General features: G+C 38.2%; 1 protein-coding gene across 2 annotated transcripts in view; it reads right to left on the bottom strand.

Annotated features, from left to right (window-relative positions):
• The window catches only part of CERT1 (ceramide transporter 1), a 76,873-nt gene that overhangs the window by 61,263 nt on the left and 2,100 nt on the right, over positions 1–13,510 (bottom strand). For both annotated transcript variants that reach the window (XM_068423351.1, XM_068423352.1), the window contains exon 2: positions 11,400–11,534. In XM_068423351.1, the coding sequence (XP_068279452.1) occupies positions 11,400–11,534 (135 nt within the window). The remainder of the gene's footprint in view (positions 1–11,399; positions 11,535–13,510) is intronic.

The raw sequence follows: 13,510 nt of genomic DNA, 5'->3' as shown, positions 1-13,510 counted from the left end.
TTCACATTCACAAGCCTGAAAAATGTTTTAAAGATAGGAGTCTCCACCAATTGCAACTTAAATATCTCTTATAAAACTGGACATGAGAAGTTATGCCCTGGAAAATGAGATGCAAGCCAGGCTATCATAACCAATGTTCACCAGCTCAGAGCTGAATACACAATCTTTTCCCACATGAACAGTGTCACCTTCCTACAACGCAAGGTACAATTTACCCACTGGTTTGTGAGTTAGTTTTTCCACCATCCCCATGGAATTCAGGAAAAAGCATCCCTTCTGCACCATTCTGCAACTTCCTGAAATCCTCCAGTTACACAGTAACTGAACAAACTAGCACTTTCTCCACAAAAAAAAAGTTCAGAGCAGTTACCACATAAAAAGATCTACGGATCTGCCTATATGTTCTCCATAGGTCATGTAATAGTTTCTGGACCTGGATGTATTCACTCAAATGCCAAAACCCCCTCTATTCTCTCTAGTTTCCAACAGGAAATCCAGAAGATCGTTCCAGGACAATATGTATAGGACAAGAAAGAATAGAGGGGGACAAGCAGTTATCAGAATACACTAAATTGCATCTATAACGTGGTGTTACTTTTGAAACAGACAGAAGTTCAAAATGGGACTGTGTTCACACATAAGCAAGGGAACCTCCTCACAAGAGGCAGCAAACTGGACATAGGGAGAGATATGTATTTGATAATTTAGGAAGTAATGGACAAAAACACTATCACATGTTAAACAGAGAGAAGGCGTAACATCTTACCTGGTGAGCTATAGAAATATGATGCTGAGGACCTTAAAAAGTAGCTTAACTGGTGTAACGGAAAAAGGGGAAGCCAGTGAAAGCAATATGAAGTAACAGGTAACAAGATCAAGGTTAAAAAAATCTCTTCACTCCACCGTTTTCAGTAAGCAGCATGTATCAAAATAAGAAAAACACTGCAGTTATTGAGAAATGAGGCTAACACCAAAACGTGTATTTTGACTGTAGGAACAAATAAAAAAAGAACCTACCTGATGCTAGGAAGGAAAAGTTATATGAACGCTTTCTGTATGTACTTACATTGAGGTGCTAACAAAAACCCAAACAAAAAGTTCACTTTAAGATTTGTGCTGTATGATTGAAGGAATTAATTTTAAAAGTACACATGAAAACTGCATTTCAGCTCCCATATAAAACCAGTTTGGAATTGGCAAAGGCTGTGATTATTCAGCTAGAAAAAAAAGCAAGTGAAAAACCTCAGCCAAGTCTCAAAAAGTGCACATCTTGAAATAATTTTTCTAAAGCATTTAATTCAAAACAGATCCAAACTGCAAAGCAATTACATCCCCTCCCTACAAAATTTAAAATGGCTGAAAACACGCTAACTTACAAAAAAACATGGAACAGCAAAGACTGTGAAATAAAAGTACCACCAAGATTATTTTAAAGTTCTATTCACAGAATCACACAGAATCACAGAATGTTAGGGATTGGAAGGGACCTCGAAAGATCATCTAGTCCAATCCCCCTGCCGGAGCAGGATTACCTAGACCATATCACACAGGAACGCGTCCAGGCGGGTTTTGAATGTCTCCAGAGAAGGAGACTCCACAACCTCTCTGGGCAGCCTGTTCCAGTGTTCGGTCACCCTCACCGTAAAGAAGTTTTTCCTCATATTTATGTGGAACCTCCTGTGTTCCAGCTTGCACCCATTGCCCCTTGTCCTGTCAAGGGATGTCACTAAGAAAAGCCTGGCTCCATCCTCATGACACTTGCCCTTTACATATTTATAAACATTAATGAGGTCACCCCTCAGTCTCCTCTTCTCTAAGCTAAAGAGACCCAGCTCCCTCAGCCTCTCCTCATAAGCGAGATGTTCCACTCCCTTAATCATCTTTGTGGCTCTGCGCTGGACTCTCTCTAGCAGTTCCCTGTCCTTCTTGAACTGAGGGGCCCAGAACTGGACACAATATTCCAGATGCAGCCTCACCAGGGCAGAGTAGAGGGGGAGGAGAACCTCTCTTGACCTGCTAACCACACCCCTTCTAATATACCCCAGGATGCCATTGGCCTTCTTGGCCACAAGGGCACACTGCTGGCTCATGGTCATCCTGTTGTCCACTAGGACCCCCAGGTCCCTTTCCCCTACGCTGGTCTCCAACAGGTCTGTCCCCAACTTGTACTGGTACATGGGGTTGTTCTTGCCCAGATGCAGGACTCTACACTTGCCCTTGTTATATTTCATTAAATTTCTCCCCGCCCAACTCTCCAGCCTATTCCAGCCTATTCCATACAGTAAATAGTGCTTAAAATCATCAATGGAAAAATCCTCTCAATCAGCTGAATCAAAGTATGTGTTTCACCATTCACCAGAGAAGACAGGTCTAAAAACATCGTATTTTGTGCCCTATTAAATACTAAGGAGAAGTATTTAGTCAAGGTAGCGTATTTCTTTCTGGAGTCACTGCTCATTTTTCAGAACACAGCCTGAACACTGGTATTCTAACAAAATCCCATCACACACAGCAAGAAGCTAGAGTTATTAATCCAGCAGGAAGCAAGGCAACTTCATATCAACTCTAGAGAATGCTGAAGCCCCATGTGTCACTTTTTTAAAAGTTTATTTTTATAGGACAGTCAAATATAGGAGCAGGAATCACATATACACTGCTGCACCCCTAAAACCACTATTTGTGTATTGATTAGCTTTATTGTACCTCGTACTATGTACTGCACTGTGCCATGGAAGACCCAAAAGCCGTACATAGACCAGGAGCAACAGTACAATACAGATTCCACAAGAAAACCATGCAGCAACACCCAGAGAAGATACTCTACCCTAAGAGAAAAGTCATGCTTTGCAGCACTACATTGAGCTTGCAGAGAGAGCAAAGCACCCGGGACTTAGACTCGTGGTGATGGGAATGGAAAGTTCCCATCCTATGAAAGCAGTGGAGCTGCAGCTAAAGCAGAGGCCTGCTGTACCTGTGGAAGCAGCACCCTAAGACTTAAGATTAGCTTTGTTTGAATCCAAACATAAGCAACTTAATACAGTACAACTGTATAAGCATTTCTATAAATGCAATATTAACATTACTAGCAACAGGCCTTATGCTAACTACACAAGGCCCCAGACCCGATCTGTAAGGCTCGTTATCAACTTGTTATGAAAGCTGGCTCTGTGAACTAGACCTTGGTACGATGTGTCTCTTGTTATGACATACAATTTAAGCATGATTTAATAAAGGCCTTGAAAATACGGACACACACTAAAAGCAGAGGCCCCAGAACCATAAACAACTCATTAATGGTCAATTACTGGTCAGTGAAAAAGTGCAACCTCCAGAGCTGGGAAGGCTGTTTTTGCTCTAAGTAGCAGTAGCTACGCAAGGGAAAAAACCCAAACAGCTGAGCAACAGGGCAAGGCACCTGCTGCAGCCTGGGAAAGTCACACCTCCCCAGCATCACACCACATGTAGTCCAGGACCAGGAGCCTCCATCATTTCATAAAAGATGGTTATAAAAGATCCTAAATTGAGGGGGTGGGGGGAGGTTGGCAGAAGATGACACCTACTTCAGTTCTGTCCCTGTGCTGTCATCCACCTCCCCCCACTCCCTACTGAAGAGCTCTTCAGTCAAGTTACCTTGACAATGAAGGCCATCAAGAACAAAGATACCAGGCTGGCTATATGGTACTGGCTACATGGTACTGCATACTTACAGCTAATTTAGGATATAAGTCAGATGTAAGACTGACTGCTTTGAACGGTCAGTGTGTAAGAACTAACATATAGTGATAATTAACAATGTGTAAGAACTAATTATAAGCACAAGACATATTGCTAATGAATATCAGCCTAAAAGCTTTCATTCTGAAGTTTAAACCTGACCTGATTTGTCAGTCTAAACTCTCCTATCATAGCTCTCTCTAATTCCTGGATATATATAAAATTATATTTGTGTACATATATATCTATGTATGCACACATATTAGTTGTAAAAGAGAGCTTAAGGAAAAGAGCAACTTTTCTCCTTAAAAGACAGCAACTTAAAAAGCTTAAAGAATATAGACACTAGTCTCAATACATTCTGGGTTAAGCACCTGGAGACATAGGGCAGCAAATGCTGTTCCAACTGGTCCTCTTAACTGAGGAATGGTGGAGTTCAATTGAGTGGTAGGACACGTGAAACAGACTAAGAAGTGGCTGAAGTTGGACAAAATCTTTGCTCTCATCCACATTGATTAGAATTTATAAGGAACACGGCAAAAACAGCAACTGAAGTGTATGCCTAAAGGAGGAGGCAAAATGATGAACTGGGAGAAGCAGAAACAACACTCAAGTAGTCATCTATGAAGAACTATTCTGAGCATATGAAGAGAAGCGACAGGCTGGTACGTTAGCAACTTTAGGAGGCATCAAAACAGGAGATGACCTGGTGTAGCTGCACATTAGTATATTAAAAAAGAGTATTCTGACCTTTTTGCTTAGCATTCTAGGAATGCGTATCAGAAAGTGAAGTCTGGCATTGTACAAATCCTCAAGGGAGATGTTAAAAATATCATTAATGGCTATCACAAGACAGATCAGATAATCAACAGCAGGTTGCCTAGCAGGACTGTTGAGCAACACTACAACCCCAGAGAGGGGTGACACATGAACCAATTGTATCCATGAACAATAAATCAACTATAAATCAATCTTACAAAGATTAACAGAAATTCAGATTGAGCAAGAATAAGGATTGCAAATACCACAGAAAAATTTGCTGAGGTATAAAACCACAGCTTTAACACCAAATGCAAACACTGGAATTATTGAAGGCTTGGTACAGCATCTGTGAGAAATGCTCTATAGCATGAAAATGCTCCGATATAAACCATGGGCAGGAACTGTGATCTTCACGTGGATGTCAAATCATGAACACTGTTAAAACTTAATTGATTGTCTTCACAAAAAAAAAAGTCAAGTCGGGGAATGTTATTCTAGTTGATAATAAAAAGTTGTCGGAAGTACTGTTGGATTACAGCCCTAACTTCAAGTGTGTGGTAACACATGATTATATTCAAGTACTAAAGCAGAATTCTTCAGCAATATTAAGTAATCCTATATTTGGTTAATACACATTACTGAATTTTTTCACACCTTAATCATTACAGAATTCATCATAATATGAAGAACAGTCTCACCTGAGCTGATCTGGATGCAAATTTTTCCACTTCTGACTTAATTTCCTCAATAAATACTAAAGACGAAATCTTCCATTTCTCCACCCTGCCAAATAATTGCTTTTTGCTTGCCAAGGATATTAGCACTCTATAGCAGTTTGACAAAATACAGGGCAACATTCTGACGTTTTCACTTTGAACATCAACCTATCCATTGCTGGTTCAGATAACTCAAAGACATATACAAATCTGTACAGAGGATGTGAATGCTAAATGTAATTGTCCAGGAGAATCCCACATTCCAAGCAACTTTTGCCTGCTGCACCAGCACAGGCCCAGTGTCATTGTCTCCTAGGCATCAAATCCCTTTCTCTCTCTCACTCTCCTGTTGCTCTTTGGCATTTTCTTCTCCAGAATGCAATCACCTCAGGCCTTTCACATATGAGTGACCACACTTGCCTCTGTCTAGAATATCCATTCAGATTTCTCTCCCATTTAGCCAAGATTTTCCACCAGTCTGGATTTAGCTACTTGATGATTTAAAGTACACACCAAAGCCTAAAAGTACTAATTGCCATGTGTCCTAAATAAACCCCTATCTAGTTAGGGCTTGTATTCTATATAGGTCTTAGTTTACTCAGGTCATCTTTTTAGTAGCAACTAAGGCTAAGGAAGCACTTTATCAAATTACAGAAAATTAATTATTTAACTAAATGTTCATCACTTCATTCTAAAACAGATTGTTTTCCAACATGAGATAGCTGGAAACAATATTTTCCCATGCAACTGGCAATTATTACAAGTTTACTGCTACAGTATTTCTGCCCTGGACACAGATTTATAGCTTAGCTTTTTAAATACAGCTTTCACCAACTAAAAGCTATCAGTTCCCATTCAACTTAACTAGCAACAGATTGAGTTCAGAGCAGTAGCTAGAAAAAAGCAAATCCAAAGTTTACCCACATTAGTCCTCCAAGTGGGTCCACTTCTATAAACTACCACTCCAACTGCTTCTGAAATACTGTAAATTTTATACAATGTGAAATGTAACAAGAAATACGCCAACATGTTGCTAATGCCAAGCTGAATTTTTGAAAGCCTATTTTTCAAGACATGATTCTTCATGCTGAAGTGTTTTAAACAATACTACTAAGAATATGCCTAGTACTGACATTCCCTTCAATTAAAAATACACATCTCTATTCTAAAACTTAATCATTTGTAGAGTTTACAGTTTCTGTGAAAAAAGATCTAAGTTTCTGTATCTGTTTAAATTGACAAATGCATAAAGCATCCTCTGTTATCTTGTCAATCTATTTTAAAAAATGTCAATCTGTACTTCCTCTTACAAGTGCCCAGTTATTAATGGTGTCCAGCATCATACTATAAATAAATCAGAAATACTGCTAGGGTGAGGAATGGCAGCTGTTCAACTAACCATATCTTTAGAAAGTGGGGTAAGTTTTTTGTTATTAGTGGCTGATTACTGGAAAGAACCATCTAACACTTTCTTCAGACTATGTGCAAGGAAATGAGAAGCTTACAACTGGAAACTGCCGGTTTAGCTCTTTCATGTATAATGCTCTTGTTCTTTTCGTAAACTGGGACTAACACATGTTTATACCAGCCCTAACTTATAACATGAATATTTATTAAGTTCTTCACATTAGCAATTTATTGTTATTTAAGAAAAAAAGCTAAGACAATTCGCTAAGCTGTCTCTCAGGCAGACTTCAGTTTTCTGTCTTCTTGCCTGTCCTGAGCTCCAGATATTCACAACAGATACTCAAGAAATCCATCCCTTCAGAAGTCCATTCTAAAGGGGAATGGCTTGCAACTTGTATATTAATATAAAACATCATTACTGTCCTCATTAAGCAACAATGCTTTCTAATTACTGTTTCCGGGAGGAAAAAAAAAAAAATTACTGAAAATATCTCCGTTATGCAAACTGCATTTATTGCTCAATCCTGGTCCAGGCATTTCCTCAAAACTGTCTGAACATTTCTTTACAACACAGTAACAACAAAGTGTTCTAAAAAAAAAGACCAATAGCATACTTCCATTAAGATTTTGACATGAGTATTCATCATCACAGTATAACCAAAACCAAGGTAATCACTGCATCACAGTTATTGCACCTTGTTTAAGCACCGAATCAGAGATCAAGAAGTTTTTCTACATCGAAAGGAAGATGAAGATCAACCACTGGATTAAAACAACATGGCAAGTATGAATCCTATCTGAAGAAAAGCTGAAGGTTGAGTTGGAACATAAGCTTTTGGAACTCTTCCTGTATAGGTAGTTAGCGCTAGTGACAAAAAATACAAAGTTCACACATGGCTGAGTTTAAGCATTCTTAAACTTTATTAAGCGTGACATTTCTTTAAGCATTTTTCAAGATCTTCCATATGGACCCACACAGAACAGCTATCCCGACCAGCTAAATCCTTTCTGGAAAAACCCTACAACTCATGAGAGAAGCATTTCATTATTAAGAATTTGTAAACAGGTTTGAAAATCTATTAATATAAATTACCACCAGGATTAAATTAGTGCTGGCCTTTCTGTGAGACTGCCTGAAGCGGCCGGGCACAGCAGATGACCTCGAGAGTTCCCTTCCAGCTTAAGTTATTCTATGCATACCACGTTATTCTTTATATATCACGCTGTGACTGCATGAGTTAGTGCAAGTCACTCTGTGCAAAAGCAGCGACGGCACTATCAGAACAGACACAGTAATCAAGGCAAAGAGTATAAGCTACAAGGCCAGTCTGCCTGGAAGTTGGACTTCCAGCTCTACAGAGTGTTTCCATTTGTTCTTTTAACAACAGACCCTAGATTTTCCAACTCCAAAGCTGAATCCCACAGATCCACCACTACAGGACTGCTGTTAACATTCACTCCTAATCCTGTACACATTAGTCCCCATTAAAAGTTTGACTTTAGGAATGAAAGAACGACAAAGCTTTACTGTAATTAAGAGTATCTTTAACAAATGCCATCTAGCTTTGACAACCAACTACAGCAGTCATGTAGGATGTTGAGGCTAGATTAATATAACAAAGCTTAAATCTGTGCCTATATGAACTTTTTATAATACCCATAATTCCTGCTCATCCCTTGACCACATTTTTGCTTGAGTTCAAGTCTCCACCCTGTTATAAACCAATTAAACACCTCTGAGATGTTTTTCCTTATCTGGCTAAAAGCAAATCAGTTAGCATCATGTATTGACTTTCACTGTCCTCCCTCATAACTTAAATTCACATGGTCAGTTCTTGACAGGTCACTACTTGATGTAATCACCGAGTACACAATAAATATCCATCCTTTAGTCCCCCATTCCAGGAAAATCATCTCTTTTCAGTCCCAGTGGTTAATATAGCAAGTAGTCCAACCAGACCCCATCTTTTTCATTCAATTAAAGACTACTGTCACAGGAACCTACCTGTTTTGGAGGGATGACAGTATAATTCTACACATGAAATACCTGAAGAAGCTATTTTAACAACTCTTCCTCTCATTAAAGAGGGGAGGGATGAGTGTCTTATAAAATATCCCTGTAGAATTATCTGTCTATCAATCTCTGTCCAATGTGATAGGAATGATAAAACAAGAACAGAAGCAACTGCAGCTTTCTGAATACAATACTCATGACTCAATTAATACTATGACGTCATTAGGCTGATCTTCATTGCTAGAATTACAGTAAGACTACTCAGTGACAGCAGCTTTCCAAATTTATCCTCATATCTCAACAAAACGTGGACATTCTATACTACTAATAGCATTAATTACACACAGAAAATCGTTACATTCCCCCTTGAATCCAAATGTACGTACCTAATCTGAGTGCCTAACATAAAGCTTCATGAAAAATCCAATCACCCTTTCCTACAAGGAAACATCACAGTCATCAAGACAATCTCATACCATTCATGTCCTGCTTTGTACTGAAGGAAAACTTACTGAAATACATGAGATTAGGAGACAGGTAGTTAGCATGCCTGACTGAATCAGCAAGATCAGGGAAAACTAAACTTACAGTATAGTGAAAGACTGTTGAAAAATATTCAAGATTAAGATCCCAACTACATCAAATCAGTGCTACTGAACATTAAGCCAGTAAGAAACCTGACTTCCCCTCTCTACCAAAGCAATCACAAGATATACAGTACAGAGTAAGTTCCACTGACAGCAAAAGTAGTTTTCACACATTATCATCTCAACACTTTTTTAATCAGCTATTGGTGTTCTCCTATGCATTTAAACACATGCTAGTAAGATTGTGGTTAGTAAGACATCACAAAGACATGAAAGTAAAGATCAACTATGTACTTCATGAAGAATATATTAAACATTTATCTTTGAGCATAATTAATTTTCTATTGAAAACACAGGTTTAAAAAAAAATATTTAATTTGCTACCAACTAACTATCAAACCAGAAGCATTCACGCTAAAACTCTGTCTTAGAGGAATAACTTCTGAAAAAATAACAGGTAGAATAATCACATTACAGTTTCAAAAGTAAATTTCTATATCCTAGAGACATGAAATGATCCAATAGTATTCCTGAACCTCTAACACTTACACGACAATCACTTCAACTGCAGTTAGAAATAATTAACAGGAGCTTACTGGGTTTCAGAGATGCCATCTCAAACCACAACCAAGCAATTAAACTTCCAAATACCACTCACAAAGCATGAGCCTGAATGAAAATGGAACAACTGAAATATCAGATTAACTTCTAGAGCTGTGCTCACTTTTTATTCTTTCTCCAACTCTGTAGTTTCTTTCTCATCGTACTCAAGAAGCTCAGGAACTGAAAAAAATGCCACAATTCAACTCCAAGTTACCAGACGTAACAAGTGCCAGACAGAAGTGGAAAAAAGTTACCTGTAAGAGTTCCAGTGTTACATACTTCCTAGTCAGAAGATGAGCTCACTAACTTCCCTTCACACAATGCAGTGCACCGAAACATTCCAGCAGTAACAGCAGCATCACAATAACCTCTCACTCTGACACCACAACCGGAATCTAGGCTGCTGAGATGTGCTCTACAGCATGCTTCCAGATGTTCCTTGGCCCACCTCCTTGCCACCACCTTCCTCTCTGCCTGGTTGGCATGTTAAGCCTCTTGCTAGTCAACCTGAGACCTTTTTAGAAGTCCTGATCAGAGGCTGGTACTGCTACAGACTGCCAAAAGTACACGTAAATCAGAATTCCTAGAGACTATTGTTGTGCACCATATATTCCTGAGTAAGTCAAATCTTGAGCAAGTTTTAAAAGTTTAAGTAGTTTAAAAAAGTGTTTTAAAATAAATGAGGTTATTTGTGTTAATTTTTACATGACTACAATACCTGTCAGACATCTAAATATAAAAATCTGTTTTTTCTTCACAAGCTTTTTTTCCAAAATGCATACAGTTGACGTAATCAATAGTCTTTTTTTTTCCACATACAGTGGAATAAGAACATAAATAGTAAGATTAAACACCAGTACTCTAGGAACTTGTGTGCTACACAGAAGTCCAGCTACTTTTTTCCTAAATTACATAACTGGATTGACTATTTAGCAGTAACACAGAAAAGCTACAGCACGCTTTTTGGCAAGCATTAGTCATAATTAATATATATCATAATCTGAGAGCCACAAAAAGTAGACTTTTTTCTTTATCTTCTAAGGCCCATTCATCTTTATGATATTTCATTTAGATGTAGGCTCTTTATTCTTACCAGTGTAATACCGGATCCTTTAGCACTAGACAAAAACAGCAACACGCTAACTTGTTCAGAGGTGGAAGCACGTGGTAGAACATCTTCTTTTGGAGAAGTTCTACAGGGTCATGTTGAGAAAGTACAAAGAACTACTACCCCCTCTCTCTAGTGAAAAGTGTAAAGACTGTGACGGATAGTACCTCCTTTGGGAAGTTGGTCCAGGATCTTAGGCTGACCCCTGGAAAAACTTCACAGCCTCCAGAAGCAAACTGTATCCCTACCCACAGAAACCTCTAACACACGAGGTGAAAAGCTGCTTACTGTGGCCACAAATGAGAACAGCTTGTTTTCTTGTTAGGAACTCCTTGCCCTGCTACACAGTGTTCCACTGATACCACTAACTTTCACAATAGATGACGTGATAGTGTTTGCCATACTCATGTTTGCTTTCATCAGACATTAGCCTACAAATATGTAACACCTCACAACACGAAAAGATGGCAATAATAAATAGCACTTACTGTAATCACAGCCTTACTCAGACAGATAGAGCCTCTGCAGCCATACTCTGTTTCATCTTCAGACTTGTAATAACTGAGTGTGTTGCTTTTCAGAACTACCCATCGATCCTGCCACCCATGAATGTAGTTGGTCCACTGCAAAAAAAAGATTCCAAAGATCAGCTAACAGAAAAATAACAATAGAAGACAGTGTGGCTGATATTTCTCAGGCTTTCAAGCACCAGGAGAAAAAGCAACTTATTTTTAAAAGTTCTTCCCAATTGAGAACTTTATTCTGCTCAGAGCTCCTAAAATAATTTTACAAACTCCCAGAGGTACTAAAACCCAGTTGTTTCAAATGAACAATACGATAACACATGTCTTGACTGCAACTGCATTGTCAAGGCCAGTTAAAGATAATAAACATACTGAAGACAGAAATTGAGGAAAGAGGGGAAAGTCAAACATTAATCACTAAGGTGAGTTTAGCCAGCTGATTTAAAATCTGAGTTAGATCAAAAGCCAGACGTAAGTGGAACATGAAATAATTTGTTTTATGTAAAAGTTACATTTCTACAAAAATCATTTTACTAAAGTATCTAGTTCTCTTCATATGAATACAAATACACTATTATCCCACAGTACAGTATATAACTATTGTAGTGTCTAGAGGAATCAGCTCTTTATCAATTTAATATTGCCCATAAATATCACTTTTGGTTTTAATTCCTAACCACTTTCTCATTAAGAAGATACTTGCTTATCAGCAGACATCCAAACATTCTTTCACTGTTCACATTTTTCTACACACTCCACTTTCACACATGGAATGAAACCCAATATTCCAGGAACAAGTCCTGGATTCATCCTACAGAGATCTAGTGAGAAGTGACTAGAAGTTCTGGTCATTAATCTTTGCAACATCTTCCCAGCTGTGCTTTGTAGAATCATACGACACTGATAGAGTATCAGGACGGTTTCATAACTGACTATACACTGGTGCTTGGTCTTCAATTACAGTGCAAAAATTATAAATTAGATAAAAATGGAAACAAAATCATAGAAAATAATTTTATCATGCAAGCGTTTCTTTGATGATAACTATTCTTTCACAAAAACCTCTGATAAATAAGCTCTTTTCAGGATTTAAGTCTAACTGTTATTCATCATTTTGTAATATATAAATGGGGGGGGAAATAAACTTGACTAACAGACTCGTTTCCACATTATACTACACATATTAGTCAACATGTCTCATAACTACATGTTAACTCTAGTAATAACAAGAGGTGGTCTAAGGAAAACAAATTCTATAGCTGAGAAATTCCTAACAATTTTCAAGCATAGGTAAGACCTTGATTTGCTCTCCAAGGATAAAGCCCTTTTGATCTCTTAATACATTGAATTCCTAAGGTCAGTATTTCTTAAAAGAAAGCCTCAGCTGTGCTCAGTACATGAACTGGTAGCACAAGCAGTCATGGAGGTATATTATTTCCTGCCTTCCTCTTTTCCTATCTCTCATATTCCCAACTCCTTCCAGATGTGAAAGGCAGAGTCCAAAGTTATTTTGGGCAAAAGAGCAAGGGACAGGGAGGAAAGCACCTTTCCTTCTTTAAGAAAGTTATTTGACACAAATATAGCAGTCAATCTTGCACTTGCTGTTGCAATCAAAATGTGCCATGAATTAAGAGACTCCTTGAAGTATACTGGGTAGGCGTAAGATTTTGGCAAAGAAAAGACTACTGTTTTTTCAAGCATCTAGATTCTTGTGCTTTCAGAAAGACTCTTTGACACTATAGCTCTTTCTTCATACCCACCTTAAAATTGTTAGCAGGAAATACAATGGAAAAAAGCCTAGAGTTCTGAAACATTTAAAGAGACCAGCAGGATGTATTTCCAATAAGCTTCTCTTACCAAATTACTCTGCTTCCTTCAAAGTTTCTCTCTACCACACGGCAGAACAAATGAAACACAACTAAGCACACACAGAACTGCAGCCTACTTTTATCGCTTTAGAATTTAATGATACACAATAAGTTATTAAAAATACATATTTCCTTAGTAGTAAGTTTGGTATGCTACCATTTAATTTCAATCAGTTTGTTCGAAGTATTACTGAGGCATCAACTAAC

Source organism: Nyctibius grandis, chromosome Z, assembly GCF_013368605.1.
Source record: "Nyctibius grandis isolate bNycGra1 chromosome Z, bNycGra1.pri, whole genome shotgun sequence".
In the NCBI taxonomy this organism is placed as follows: Eukaryota; Metazoa; Chordata; class Aves; order Nyctibiiformes; family Nyctibiidae; genus Nyctibius; species Nyctibius grandis.
Note: the sequence above shows the minus strand (reverse complement) of the source record. Positions and strands in the feature narration are given on the sequence as shown.